Here is a 13,644-nt window from a genome sequence, read left to right as displayed (position 1 = left end):
GTATACATACATTGAAAAGGTACCGCCCCAGTGATTTTTTTTTTTTTTTTTTTTCTGAGAGTGTATCAAAGTAGTTGTATTAAAATACGGCCATAAGATATGGGCATGCTGGGTAATTTTGTAATATAATGTTTTTCTCTAATAGGTACCGGTCTGGGTCTAGGAATTGTGTTCTCTGTTGTTTTCTTCAAGCGTAAGTATATTATATTATACCTTGCGTAAACCAGATTTATTAGAATGAGTCTTCATCCATTCTAATGTGAGGATTTGTTTGTGCAGGCCGGACGTGGCCCATTGTGTTTGGGACAGGACTGGGTCTTGGCATGGCTTATTCCAACTGCCAGAATGATTTGAGGTCACGTTATGTACTGCACAGTAAAGTTGCTAAGGTTTGTGTTTTGATTATGGAGGTCACGTGTTGTCTTGATCAAATCTCACCAAGCCGTTCAAGTCTGTGTGGCCGAAATATCTGTTTGCATTTTATACATTTATTAAAACATGCATATAATTATCCTAAATGTGAATGGATGAAAATATTTCTAGAAATTTTTTTTATGAATAATTTATAAAATGTATATACAAAAATCTGTTGTCATTAAGATACTATTCAAGTTTTTGTTAATAGTTTGAATGAGCTTTTTATATTTTCTGTTTTAATCTTAAAGTTTTAATATTTTTAGTAATTGTCTTAATTTTTGTTTGAATAAATGTGTACAGCTCTGTCTGGATGATTACAATTAGTACATCTGTCAGTTATTCTGAAGTCATAAAAGCTTCATGTGTAATGGAAAAATTTAAAAAAATATATTATTAATAATACATTGTATATATTTTATGTATGTCTATATAGCTATTACATTTGAGTTAATTTAGTACTTCAGTTTTGAACAAAAATGAGAAGCCTTTGCATCAAGCTGAAATAAAATAAAAAAAACACTATTTTATTTCAAGTAATATTTAGTTGTTGTTTTTTTAGTTAATAATGATAATGATATGGTTTTAGTTAATAATGATAACCCTAATAAAAATGTGCTTTTGCCCAACTGTATATTCAATTATATTCAGTTATTGCAATGTTTGTTAAATTGTGACATTCTTTTGCTTTTCCATATGAATATTATTTCATAGGTGATCATGTAGCCTATTCAGATTATATTCAAAATATTGTAATGCATCAAGATTTTTTTGTGTGTGTTGTATGTATTCTTTCACATCAGTTTGTACTTTTTCTATAAACTGATTTATTTGCAACTTTTAACATAAGATTATAAGCATGGAAACTCTTGACTGAAAATATTTAAAGATCAGTTGAAGTGTTGCAAATCCTGACCTGTTTTCTCTCGTCTCTTTCAGGAGCAGTAGAGTCACATCAGTTATGTCATCTGCCTTGCTTTTCATATTCAAAGCCTGACACAATCAGACTGGTTGTCTTTCTTTCTCCATAACATCCATGTTCTTGTACAGGACAGTCTGTGTGTATTTAATAAAATATTTAAAAAAGGAGATTAGGTTGCTAAGGATGATTTGAATGTGATTTTTTTTTTTTTTTTATAAAAAATGGCCCTACAGTAACATGCGTTCCAAAAATCATAGCCTTCTATTAGAACCCCAGTGACAGCATCCCACGCTGTCGTCTAGCTTTTGACCAAGGCCAAGATGATATTTGGCAACCGTGCTAAACTAGTGCACTTTGCTTAAAGCAAAACATTTGCTCAAACCTGCAGTGTTGGCATGGTGACAGTTCTCCAGTAGTGAAGTACAAGCATACCTTTTTTCTTTTTTTAATCTGGCATGCTTATAATTGCACTATTGTAATGTTGGTTTTTACATAAAGGTAAAAGTACATATCGAAATAAGTTCTCATGCATGACTTTGTTCAGAAGTAAGGCTTCAGGGAATTGTTGCAGGCATGTTGGCTGTAATGATTATAAAATTTCATATTTTGCTTTTGTCAGAGGTATACAACAGTTTAGGAAGATATTTTCAGCTTTTTTCATCTTGGAATAAACTTTAATTTCAAACCCCATTTTTTCTCCGTTCTAATTTTCAGATGTTATCACTATTATAATTGCACAACCAAAAACACAATTGATCATGATCAGTTTTTAAAAAAACTAAAAAATTAATTATGCACTTGGACATCTATGTACAATGACTAAATTTCCACATCTCAGTTTGCAAAAAACATAAATGACAGAAATGCATTTAAAAGGGAAGTCTATTGTGCAATAGCAACTATATTGAAAACATTACTGTAGTCTATGTTTTGACAATCAACCACAAAAAAAAAAAAAAATTGGTGGCGGTACCAAATATCACAGTCAAGATGAAGCACAGAAGAAAAAGTGTTCACACACACAAAATGTCTGGTAAAATTACATTTTAATCATTTGGTAGCAATCTTAATATAATTTTTTTTTCTCCATATCTCACATTTACATAAGCCTTTTGTTCGATGTTAATTGCTTGCCTCAATTAACCCTGAATAATGATTGGCTGTGAATGTGCATAAAGTCGCATTAAGAGCGCGATGCTCAGACACGCTTTATGCCCAGCGGCAGAGTGCGGATCCCTCAGGCACCCTGAAGTGGACGATACAGGGATTAGAAGGGCGCAGGGAACCGCAAAGACGCCAACACAGTTACCTCTAGTGCACTCGTCTGCTCCCTTTTACTCAATTACAGCCACAATTACTGAATAAAGAACACTGAGCTCATAAAAATGCATAGAAAGCAAACAGAACTCTACCTTAACGGGAAGAACTGGACCGAGATAAGTTTGTTTTATAATTCACTCATCTAAAAATATCTATACGGTATCTTGCTCTTGTAACGCCCCTTCTCTTTCTCTCACACGCTCTCGTACCGAAGCCCACCTCTCAGCTGCCCTCCCCCAAAGAGTGTCATCATGACACTTAGCTTTGAAATATTCTTGACAGGCACAGAATTGCTCATACTGGTGCGAAGCATTGAAGAAGCCAGACTATTGACAAGGAAATGTGTCATTGTATTGCTTTGCTCATCTCACGTTAACAAATGGAGGGATGGCAGCTGGACATCCTTGCACTGGTGTGACTGAGGCACAGAGAGGGAGTGAAATCACCAACCTTGCCAGGGGAAAGATGGAAAGGATTACTATAAACGGGACATCTTGATCTTTTTCGCCACCTGAGGTGGGCTGCATCAGATTTCAGTGAGGTGACCCGCAGATCAACTGTTTCACATTCAGCATCACTCTCTCAATGCACTTGAAAAACGCTGGATGTGTGTTCGCTTCACCGAGACCACAGGAAGCGCATACAGTCCTATTCAACTCTCCGATGATGAGTGGCTCACCTATCCCTCGAGTAGAGGCAGCATCAGGTGTGGATGCCTGGAATGTTCACAGGAGCTTCAATGACAGCGGTACTATCGGTGATGGTTGGAGCATTAGTGGCAGCGGTCCCTGGCTTCTCGCAGTCATGCTGTCCCTCATAATTCTGGTGACAGCTTGTGGGAACATTTTGTTGATTGCCTTGGTGTTTGCACATCGGTCGCTGCGCTGCACCTCCAATTGCTTCCTAGTGTCCCTCTTCCTGTCAGACTTGATGGTGGCTTTGGTCGTGATGCCCCCTGCTATGCTCAATGTGCTGTGTGGGACCTGGGTGCTGGCGCCTGGATTCTGCCCCGTCTGGCTTTGCTTCGACGTGATGTGCTGTAGTGCCTCCATTCTCAATTTGTGTGTCATCAGTCTGGACCGCTACCTCTTCATCATCTCTCCGCTGCGATACAAACAGCACATGACCCCGCCTCGTGCCTTGCTTCTGGTGGGTGGGGCTTGGGGGTTGGCAGCCCTCACTTCCTTTCTGCCAATCAAGATGGACTGGCACAGCCTTGGTCGCATGCAAGACCTTTCCGAGAATGATCCCGCCAACACCACAGTCTCGCAATTGAGTTTCTTCTACCCCTCTTCGTACTTCCAGCTTACCACGTCAGGGACGCCGTCCATGCAGTGCCGCCTGCGGGTGACTCTCCCTTTTGCCCTCGTTGCGACCTTTCTCACCTTCTTCTTGCCTTCTACAGCCATTTGTTTTACCTACTGCCGGATCCTGTTGGCGGCCAGAAGACAGGCACGACAGGTGGAGGCTCTTACTCATCCTCCTTACCCACATCATTCACCAGGCGAACCATCTCATCCTCCTTCTACCAGTCATGCCATCCAGGATGGAGATGACTACAGCCATCAGGAGCCACCCGTGTTGCGGCAAGCTCTGGTGAGAATTCCTGAGTCAGAGAAAACGGTGGGATAGAAATTCAATTCTTCAAGTAGCAAGTCTGAGAATAGTTATTAGATGCAATTTCTGGTGAATGTATTGCTTCATGTATGTGTGTAAGAGAGAGTGAATTCTTCTTAAAACTTGCCGAGAACTCTCGACAAACTAAGCCACTTGGGAGTGCATGCATTCTCAAACTGTTTTGGCCTATTGTTCATTCACGTACCCACTGCTTATGCAAGTGAAGGCTGTGTGATCACCGACACAATGCAGCATGTTGAGAATGTGTAGAGAATTCCCAGCACCTTAACAAACACAAAAAGAAAGCTGAAATATGTAGCGGAAAAGGAAAACTCAATTTTAAGGACTGGAACAGAAAGTAATGAGAGACAAGATGAGGGTGTCGGAGTGCCAATAAGGCATTTGAAGGTGAGGAAGGGCAAAATGGGAGGGTAGAACTATTCAGACCTTGTGAGGCACTCACTTTCAAGAGCTTTCATCTGAGAGAGGGAAAGACATAAATAATTACCCAAGGCCAAAGTAACATTACTACCCATCTCTCAGCAGGTGCATCACTGTGAAACCTCTTAAGAATACATTATTTTCTCTCTCTCCGTCTCTTTGTCTCAGTTGTCGGTGAACAGTGAGCGCAGACTGGCACACAGGGAAAGAAAGAGAGCTCTGAAAGCCAGTCTTACCCTGGGAGTGCTCCTGGGTCACTTCTTCAGTGCCTGGCTTCCCTTTTTTATCACCAACATGGCACAGGTCAGTCCACAAAACAAAGTCAAGAAGCATCCTCATTCACGTTGACTGCTAAACTCACTCACATATTGAACCTTACCTTGACCTTAACAAGCATGTAACAAAAAAAGGAGATGGGTGGTAAATTAATTGCAATATGACAAAGTGACGAAGAGAAAGATTCCTATTTAATTGCGCAATTATTCCTTATTCTGCTCTCAAGCTTTCAAGGATCCCGTTCCCCATCTGCGTCCCTCACTTTGCTCAAATTTCGAGCTTCTGGGCAAGCCTGTCTCTAGCCCTTCTTCACACACAATATGGTGTGTGAATAGCACTCCATCTCTATCTCCTACTCTCCCCTTCTTCATCCGTGGCATCCTGACATCCTCTTCCGATGAACTAGACATCTTTGACCTTTTCCACCTCTTTGGTTTTGAGTCTCAGCTACATCATGTATTGATTTTGTGATCTAAGACCTTTTCTTCTGTACATTCAGGCGGTGTGTGAGTGTGTACCACCTTCCTTCTTCGATGCCATCACCTGGCTGGGCTACTGTAACAGCACCATGAACCCAATTATATACCCAATGTTCATGAGGGATTTCAAGAGGGCTTTGGCACGGCTTCTACCCTGCTGTTCTTCATCTCAAGCACCTCGTAGGCCATCGCTGCCACTTTCCATTTCTCTACGCAACTCAGGGGAGCCACAACTACCCACTGAACCCCCCTCCCTTGTGTCCGAACCGCCACAACTACCGGCGACGGCAACAGATGCTGTTAACCTTCTCGATGCGGAACACGCTGGGATTGACCTGCCTCTGCTGCTGCCCAACCAGGTCGATACATTAGACGATTGATACGGCAACAAATGAAGTGCAATATACTGTGGACAGCAAGATATGTGACTTATAACTATAGGTTTATGAAAAAAAATTTGAAACATACAATGCTAAAAAAAAAAAAAAAATCAATGGGATAAGTGTTAATGGGATAGTCAGGCCTAAACTGGAAGGCTGCATCGCTCCTCAAGGCAGATCATAGAGATTGTACATTTTTAACAGACTCCACACGCATCCCGGTTCATTCATTACCATAACAACCAAAACAACAGATGGATAAAGCAGACGAGAGTGAAAGAAATCTCACTAATACTTCACACAATGTCAAGTGGGTTGTCTGTGGAACTATAATTCACATCTTAATTAAACAGCAAACCACTTCTAATGAAGGGGGAAAATGGTATACATGAAATACTGACAGTTTTCACATAGCAGTTTATCACAAATTACATTGAGCAGTGCTTAAAAAATCATGAGATGATATCCACAAATAACTTATTATATATATATTATTAGACAATATCAGAATGACAAAAAGACAAGGTTCCAGTTGATCCTAGCTTATATTGCTAACTTACATTCTGGGTGGTGTCTAGATGGTAACCCTTCTTCTGCCAAAAGTCTTGAGAGATTCACATGTGACATTCAAACACTGTGTTTATTTGAGTTCCACAGCGACCCTACGCACAACCCTCAATCCTGGTAGCAGCAAATGCGACTCTCAGGAGAGTTTCTTGGAACAAGGTATACCATCTAGACCCGACCCACATTTTTTGAGTTGTGAATTATGGAAATGTCACGATTTCATTGCTCTTGGCAAGAACCAGCAGGTTTGCCAATGACTAACTGTTCGTGTGCTTCAGTGTGCGACTGGTAGGTTGTGTTTGTGCATTCAGTAGTCCAGTTCGTGTCATCCCAGTCCCAGGATGTGTGCTCACAGTATGTGTCACTTTCATCTTCTCTGTCTATTTTGCCTTCATCTTGAGATGGTTCAGGGATGCCATCACATTCACTGATGGAGTCCAATAAATCAGATATATCAGGGATATCCCAGCCATTCTCAGAGTTTTTCCTCTCACACCGTTCCTTGTCTCCAGTCTGTTTCTTGTATTCATTTACATTTGTCTCTGTGGTGTCTGAGGTATCATTGTTTGAAATGTCCATGGATGGTTCCCCCATGACTCTGCTCAGACCAGCTGGTTCTGGAGTGCCTGTTTTTTCCTGAGATAAATGTACCAGCTGTAGTTTGCCACTCAGGGCTCCAGCTTCTTCCCTGGTAGGAACCCCTACTGCTACTAGGATGGTGTCCATCTGACGCATGTAGTCCAGGTGTCCTTTTACCTAAGAGGTGGACAGAACATACCCAGTATTCAGTATTCATAAAGCAAGTGGAAAAGACTTTACATTCCCTAACAATTTTACAGTGCTTGAGTGCATTATTATATTGATATCCTCATTCTAATTTTAGTGGTGCTTGCAAACTTTTCAGAAAAATCAAGCTTTGGTGTATAACTCAGCCATGCATGATACCTCAAACCACGCAATGTATGTTAGTACTTTTTTTAAGCTATCAAATTTACATTTTTTCATGCCCTGGTGGACGATAAAAGCAGTGGAAAAACTCCCACTGATTTATATTATAAATAGAGAGGCCTGAACCAACATACAGAGAATCGGCTGGAATCCTTTGATTTAGGCCAGTAAGTAACCACCTAGCAACCATCCAGAATACCCTAGCAACAGACTAAAGGACACCATAACAATGTTTTGCACAGGCAAGGACCAGTGTAAAATGTACATAAAGGTTGATGCCATATTTAATTTTTCACAAATAAAAATATAGAATATACGCAGTCTTTTCAAGGGGTTGTAATGTTTTTAACTCGGCTGACTGATACTTTGCTGACTGATTTAATTTATTTTCACTATAGCTGCTTTGACATTGCAACATCACATGATGTGACTAACTTTAGCTAAGTTTTTATATGAACAGCGAGATTAAAATGGCTCCGACAAACCTAAAACTGTAACACTATTCTCTTACAAGCACTGGTATTTATTTCAGGAAATGCATATTTAGTTGCTCATTAACATTTCTTCACATGCCAAACGAAGGTGCAATTCTTCACATGCCTCACATTGCAGTCGCATAATAATTATGTATTACATGAAAATCATTTTACGGCTTTCACGAAAAAAGCATGACATGACAAAAGCTACAAAGCATTTCTTTATTTGTTCTGGATTAAGGCAGGTGTGATGTAACCTGTATTCTGTGTCTACGAGTTAAGGAAGATCTCAGATCCAGTCCTTTGTTTACAATATGTCACATGGATGGCTGGCGTGATGACCTCTGTTGAGATGCACAGACTATCTGTTGCTCAGTGTAACTTAGAAGGCATCGTTACGAATGGATCATTTTAAGTTCAAGTGACTTGATTTTTTTACATTTGTGCGTTGCATAAAATAACACTCTTTTTAGGTCATTTTTCCATTTTTTTATGACATAACAGCATTGGATTTAAGGTCTCCACTTGAATACCAACGAGCGCAACTTCCTGCGACAGTAATTGTAGTATTTCATGGGTGACAATATAACAATGCCCTTTCTATTCACGGCAGGGGGTGCTCTGCAAAAAGCATTAAATCATTTTTGTCCAAAAAAGAAACTTCAGATGACTTCAAATCTTAGCCAACTGGAAGGAAATGAAACTTCGACTCTGCGATAATATAATGTCAAGCCATTGTGTGGAATTGTTACTTTTGCAGCCAGTAAACTGAATCTGAATCTAAATGCATCTCACAGACACCAAGAATATTTAAAAAAGAACATCTACCGAGAACATCAGGGACTTAATGCTCAGTGCACAAATGCATTTGCTTACCACTGATGACAGATCAACATTGATTATTTTGCGGTCTTGCGAACTGATTGGCTGCAGCCCAGCAACAGACAGTTGGACAGATGAACTTCTGTACAGGAATCCAAGAAGCCAATCCCCTCTAAACCAATAAAAACAAAAAGAAACATATTTACGTATTTAGTTAATGCAATAACTGTGACTTTCAATTAAAATTAACAATAGTTATGACAAATTATTAAATGTAGTAAACAAAATCATAATCTCCAGATTTGTTTGCAGTTAACATGTTGAGACTTCCTGTTACTTTTTAATAAATAACTAAATGAATAAATTGTCAATTCTAATTCTTCATCTGGTGGCCTAAAATGTAATTCTGTAAATGTGTCATTTAAATTTGACTGAAGACTGGAGTAATGATGCTGAAAATTCAGCTTTGCATCACAGGGATAAATTACAATTTAAAATATATTCAAATAGAAAATACTTTTTTAAAAAACTGTCATATCATCTGTTTTTACCGAGCATGAAAGACTTCTTCCAAAAACATTTTAAGAAATCTTACCGGACTCAAAAGTTTGAAAAGTAGTGTATAACAGAAAAAAGAAAGTGAGTTTCAGCAAATTTGAATACTTATGGTAAGGGATTTGAACATACCCCTGACCCTCAGTAGGAGTAATATTAATAGTGTCTTACTTGCAATATCCATTAACAATCTTCCCAGCCACTACCCTGGACAGTCTCTGCCATGCTTTCTCCGATCCGTCCACAGGGGCCCCCAGCAACACCACATCCTCCACCACACCTTCACTACCTGCCCGATAATAAGAGACAAAAGTCCTTCAATGGGCTCTGTGCGATCAGATTCTCATTTGCAGCCTCACACCTCTGACTCCATCTTTCATTACGATGACAAAGAGAACACGACTCAATCTGGCTTGCAGGAAATTTGGCCATGCCCAGCTCTCTCATGTGGACACTTCTTGAGACACAAGGTCTTAAAGACAAAAGGATGTTCCCTCGTTATCAGCGACTCATTAAAAATGAATAAAAAGTGTACCTTGATCATTAGCGAGCTCTTCTAGGCAGAAGTAGATGACGCGAGCTCCAAGGCTAAAGCCAATTAGATTGACAGGCCGCTTTCCCTGCAGAAAGAAAGAAGATAATTATACTCACATTTGAAAGGAATATTCTGGGTTAATATTATATAGATGATTAACTCTATACTGCCAACTGTACCATGTTTAATATGTAATAAGGCCTTTAAATAAACAATATGATCATGCTGAAAAACCTGTTGTACACAATAAACTACACACCTTCTGTCATCTAATTGATAGTTTATACTTTTTTAGCAAATAAAAGGCCTAGAACTGTAAAAATGTCTGCCTTCAGGTTGTGGTTCCTGTGTTTATTTTGTGTGTGTGTGTGTGTGAAAATTTTACTGATTTTTAAAAAGTAAATATAAGTAAGCATTATATTGTTATTAATATTTCAAGATGACCATTTACTGGACTGAAGCAGCTTAGGTTTACTTATCCATTCTTCATTTTTCTGAAAAATCATGTTAAAATGTATCAGGCACATTTTTGAGGAACATTTATTTGTCCATTTCTCAATTACCATTGTATTGCGTTGCATTATATGTTTTGAAACTACATTGCTTTGATAATAAAACATTTCAATATCTTACCAAGACATCTTATTGAAAGATACAGAGTGACAATTGATATTCATATGCATTTTATGTAACTAGTCTGTTTTACCGTAATATAAATCAAATTTATTTATCAGGATTTCATCTGACCCTTTGGCCATACAAATATCAGCAACTGATTCAAATTGCATATTTTTGCTCAGTTTGGGCCTCTGAATAAAACCAAGGTGTTTTTTCTCCTCAAGTATGAGCCACAGATACTGTCCTTCGAGCTTGTATGTGACCCCTAACACTTTTCGAATTAGTCATTTCAAGCCGCATTGAACTGAAATCGTCAAAGACTAAGGAGAAGCTTGAGGAAGTCGATGTCTTGCATGACTCCGCTTGACTCTGACCTGCCGTCGGCTCCGGAGCACCTGGGCCAGGTGTTTTCCCACCTCTGCTGATCGGCTCAGGCACACTCCCCAGGGGTTGTCGATCACACTGGCCACAGCCAGCAGAGACGCAGGCCATGTCAGAGCCGTTACTATGCCTGAACACAGACAACAGAGTGAGCAATGCGGTTATACTGGACACCTTAAAGCAATGCGTGACAAATAAAATCTTCTTTCAAAAGTGCATTTAATAAGTGCATTTACAATTAAGGCACTTTCCAAAAGGGTATAAAATAGGGTCGGAAAAATTAAGTAATATGTTGTTCAGGAGGACAAATGGTAACACTTTAGAATAGGGAACACTTATTCACTATTAACTACGACTTTTCCCTCAATAAATTGCATGCTATTAATACTATGAAACAGGAAGTTGTTGTAACTCATGCATACAATTCCCAATCTGCCCCATCAAACAAGTTATCATATCTACTAATACAATTTCTGAATTAAAAAATTCAGACTTACCCAGAACCGTCAGTTTGGTCCCTTCTCCAAATTCTAGTTTTGCGTAGCTATTACATGGTGATTTATCTCATTACCTAAACCTCAACAACTAACAGCTAATAATGGGCAATGGTACACTGTTTTTGGGGGCCCCTTTTCAGTTTGAGACCATGAAAGCCATAGTGGCCTCCCAGCTGTTACCCAGAGAGGCCTCTTCTGAGCAGCAGGTATAGCAGACAGAAATTCCGTTTTTTTGTGTGCATTTTTGTGCATTTAAATGTGCATTATGATCTTAACAGTAATTAAAACTAACAAAAATGGTAAATATATACAGTGGCCCCAAGAACATTTGGTAACACTTTAGAATAGGGAACACTTATTCACTATTAACTACAACTTTTCCCTCAATAAATTCCTACTTTGCTGCTTATTAATAGTTAGTAAGGTAGTTGTTAAGTTTAGGTATTAGGTAGGATTAGGGATATAGAATAAGGCATTAATATGTGCTTAATTAGTACTAATAAATGGCTAATATTCTAGTAATATGCATGCTAATAAGCAACTAGTTAAGAGACCCTAAAATAAAGTGTTACCGGACAAACAAAATACTATACGAGTTGTTTTACTTTCTATTGTAATCCTGTTATCAAATACAGTTTAAACTTTTCCATAAATAGCGAACATGAAAAAAACTCAATATTAAATATGCAAATGTATTTATACATACACACACACATATATATAGATATAGTTAATAGATAGATAGATAGATAGATAGATAGGGTACCCGGGATGGTTGCTAGGGTGTTGCTATGCGGTTGCTAGGGTACCCGGGGCGGTTGCTAAGGTGTTGCAATGTGTAGATAGAACGATAGATAGAACGATAGATAGATAGATAGATAGATAGAACGATAGATAGAACGATAGATAGATAGATAGATAGATAGAACGATAGATAGAACGATAGATAGATAGATAGATAGATAGATAGATAGATAAATAGATAGATATACTGTACATACTACCCTTCAAAAGTTTGGGTCAGTAAGATTTTTGAAAATAGACTCTTATGCTCACTGAGGCAGCATTTATTTAATCAAAAATACAGTATAACAGTAATATTGTGAAATATTACTACAATTTAAATAACAGTTCTCTAATTTAATATTTTTTTAAATGTAATTTATTCTGGTAATCAAAGCTGAATTTTCAGCATCATTACTCCAGTCTTCAGTGTCACATGATCCTTCAGAAATCATTCTAATATTCTGATTTGACACATTATTTTAGGATGATATATAGAATTTTGATATATAATTCCAAAGAATTTTTTAGCATTTATTTGAATGTATTTAAATTTATTTGAAATGTAAATATTTTATTATATTCTGGGTTCTAAACATTTTACTTTAAAAAACTGGACACATTTGCTTTATTTATTTATTTATTTATTTAGTGATTCTGTTAAAATAGACTGTGAGCTAGAGAAAAGACTGATTTGCGCTTCTGAAGGTGCGTGGGAGGGAATGCTGCCACTGATTAAAACTGCAACGGCCACTCAGCAAAACATTAAAAATTCCAGCACTGGATCATCATTCATTATAACACACATGAATAAATAAAACAAACTCCAGCTCAACAATTAGAGACACTTAATTCTGTATTCGACACATCCCTGCTGAGACGACTCAAAAATGGCCCAATTTAGACTAGATTTAAGATCAAGTGAATAACTATGACTGCACAGTTCAACACTTACATAAGATAAAGCACAAGAGACTTTCTATTTTCCTCAAACCAGTAGTTCTATCTTTTTATAGCTTAACAGCATTAGCACAGTAAAGCAGACATACCTGAGAGCACTGTGTATTTGAGGGCCTCCTGAGCCACAACACTAACAAGCCCATCCCATAATGAGTCCAGAATAGAGCCCAGGTCCAATAAATAACGCGACTCCCATTTCAGACAGTACTGCTCGCCACACGCTCCTAGACTGGACCAGGGAGCCTGAAACGAACCTATGATGGGCAAGTCAATCTGAACCTTAGTGTCAACAATATTTCATGGGTACTTTGGGCTTATTACAGTAAAGGGATAGTTCACCCTAAAAAGAAAATTTGCTCAATATGTACTCACCCTCAGCTATTGACTGTTCAAATGTGGAGTTTTGCGCATCGTGTGTGTGTATGCGCGCGCGTGTGTGTGTGAGAGACAGAGTCAGCTGTCTTAACCATGTCTCACATCACAGTGGAGTCAGCTGTCTTAACCGTGGCTTGTGCTACATTTCTACAAATCTGTTCTGATGAAGAAACAAACTCATGTACATTTTGGATGGCCTGAGGGTGAGGACATAATTCAGCAAATTTTTATTTCTGGGTGAACTATTCCTTTAAAGGGGTCATATGATGCGATTTCAA

General features: G+C 38.5%; 3 protein-coding genes across 3 annotated transcripts in view; 2 read left to right on the top strand and 1 right to left on the bottom strand.

Annotated features, from left to right (window-relative positions):
• Window positions 1-1,781, top strand: part of LOC107738265 (MICOS complex subunit MIC10-like) — a 3,636-nt gene extending 1,855 nt beyond the window's left edge. Inside the window, exons 2-4 of the mRNA XM_016549984.1 lie at window positions 146-193; window positions 280-389; window positions 1,354-1,781. Coding sequence (XP_016405470.1) covers window positions 146-193; window positions 280-389; window positions 1,354-1,362 — 167 coding nt within the window. The 3' untranslated portion in view covers window positions 1,363-1,781. The remainder of the gene's footprint in view (window positions 1-145; window positions 194-279; window positions 390-1,353) is intronic.
• Window positions 1,782-2,075: 294 nt separating this feature from the next.
• On the top strand, window positions 2,076-6,329 carry LOC107738420 (5-hydroxytryptamine receptor 6-like). The gene is made up of 3 exons (XM_016550192.1): window positions 2,076-4,252; window positions 4,883-5,017; window positions 5,490-6,329. Exons 1-3 carry the CDS (start codon window positions 3,242-3,244, stop codon window positions 5,847-5,849), a joined length of 1,506 nt encoding a protein of 501 aa, XP_016405678.1. The 5' UTR covers window positions 2,076-3,241; the 3' UTR covers window positions 5,850-6,329.
• The window catches only part of LOC107738255 (transmembrane and coiled-coil domain-containing protein 4-like), a 14,045-nt gene continuing 6,289 nt past the window's right edge, over window positions 5,889-13,644 (bottom strand). Inside the window, exons 9-14 of the mRNA XM_016549980.1 lie at window positions 13,081-13,245; window positions 10,745-10,881; window positions 9,753-9,837; window positions 9,389-9,506; window positions 8,717-8,834; window positions 5,889-7,172 (exon numbers count right to left, since the gene is read on the bottom strand). Of these exons, the coding sequence (XP_016405466.1) occupies window positions 6,636-7,172; window positions 8,717-8,834; window positions 9,389-9,506; window positions 9,753-9,837; window positions 10,745-10,881; window positions 13,081-13,245 (1,160 nt within the window). The 3' untranslated portion in view covers window positions 5,889-6,635. The remainder of the gene's footprint in view (window positions 7,173-8,716; window positions 8,835-9,388; window positions 9,507-9,752; window positions 9,838-10,744; window positions 10,882-13,080; window positions 13,246-13,644) is intronic.

Source organism: Sinocyclocheilus rhinocerous, unplaced genomic scaffold (genome assembly GCF_001515625.1).
Source record: "Sinocyclocheilus rhinocerous isolate Xijiao unplaced genomic scaffold, SAMN03320098_v1.1 scaffold2716, whole genome shotgun sequence".
NCBI classification, from domain to species: Eukaryota; Metazoa; Chordata; class Actinopteri; order Cypriniformes; family Cyprinidae; genus Sinocyclocheilus; species Sinocyclocheilus rhinocerous.
Note: the sequence above shows the minus strand (reverse complement) of the source record. Positions and strands in the feature narration are given on the sequence as shown.

Excerpts from the sequence above, each read along its gene's own strand:
- LOC107738420 (XM_016550192.1), top strand. The coding sequence starts at position 3,242 with ATGCACTTGAAAAACGCTGGATGTGTGTTCGCTTCACCGAGACCACAG. Across the intron at positions 4,253-4,882 it reads CCGTGTTGCGGCAAGCTCTG|TTGTCGGTGAACAGTGAGCG; the intron begins GTGAGAATTCCT and ends TCTTTGTCTCAG. Across the intron at positions 5,018-5,489 it reads TTATCACCAACATGGCACAG|GCGGTGTGTGAGTGTGTACC; the intron begins GTCAGTCCACAA and ends CTGTACATTCAG.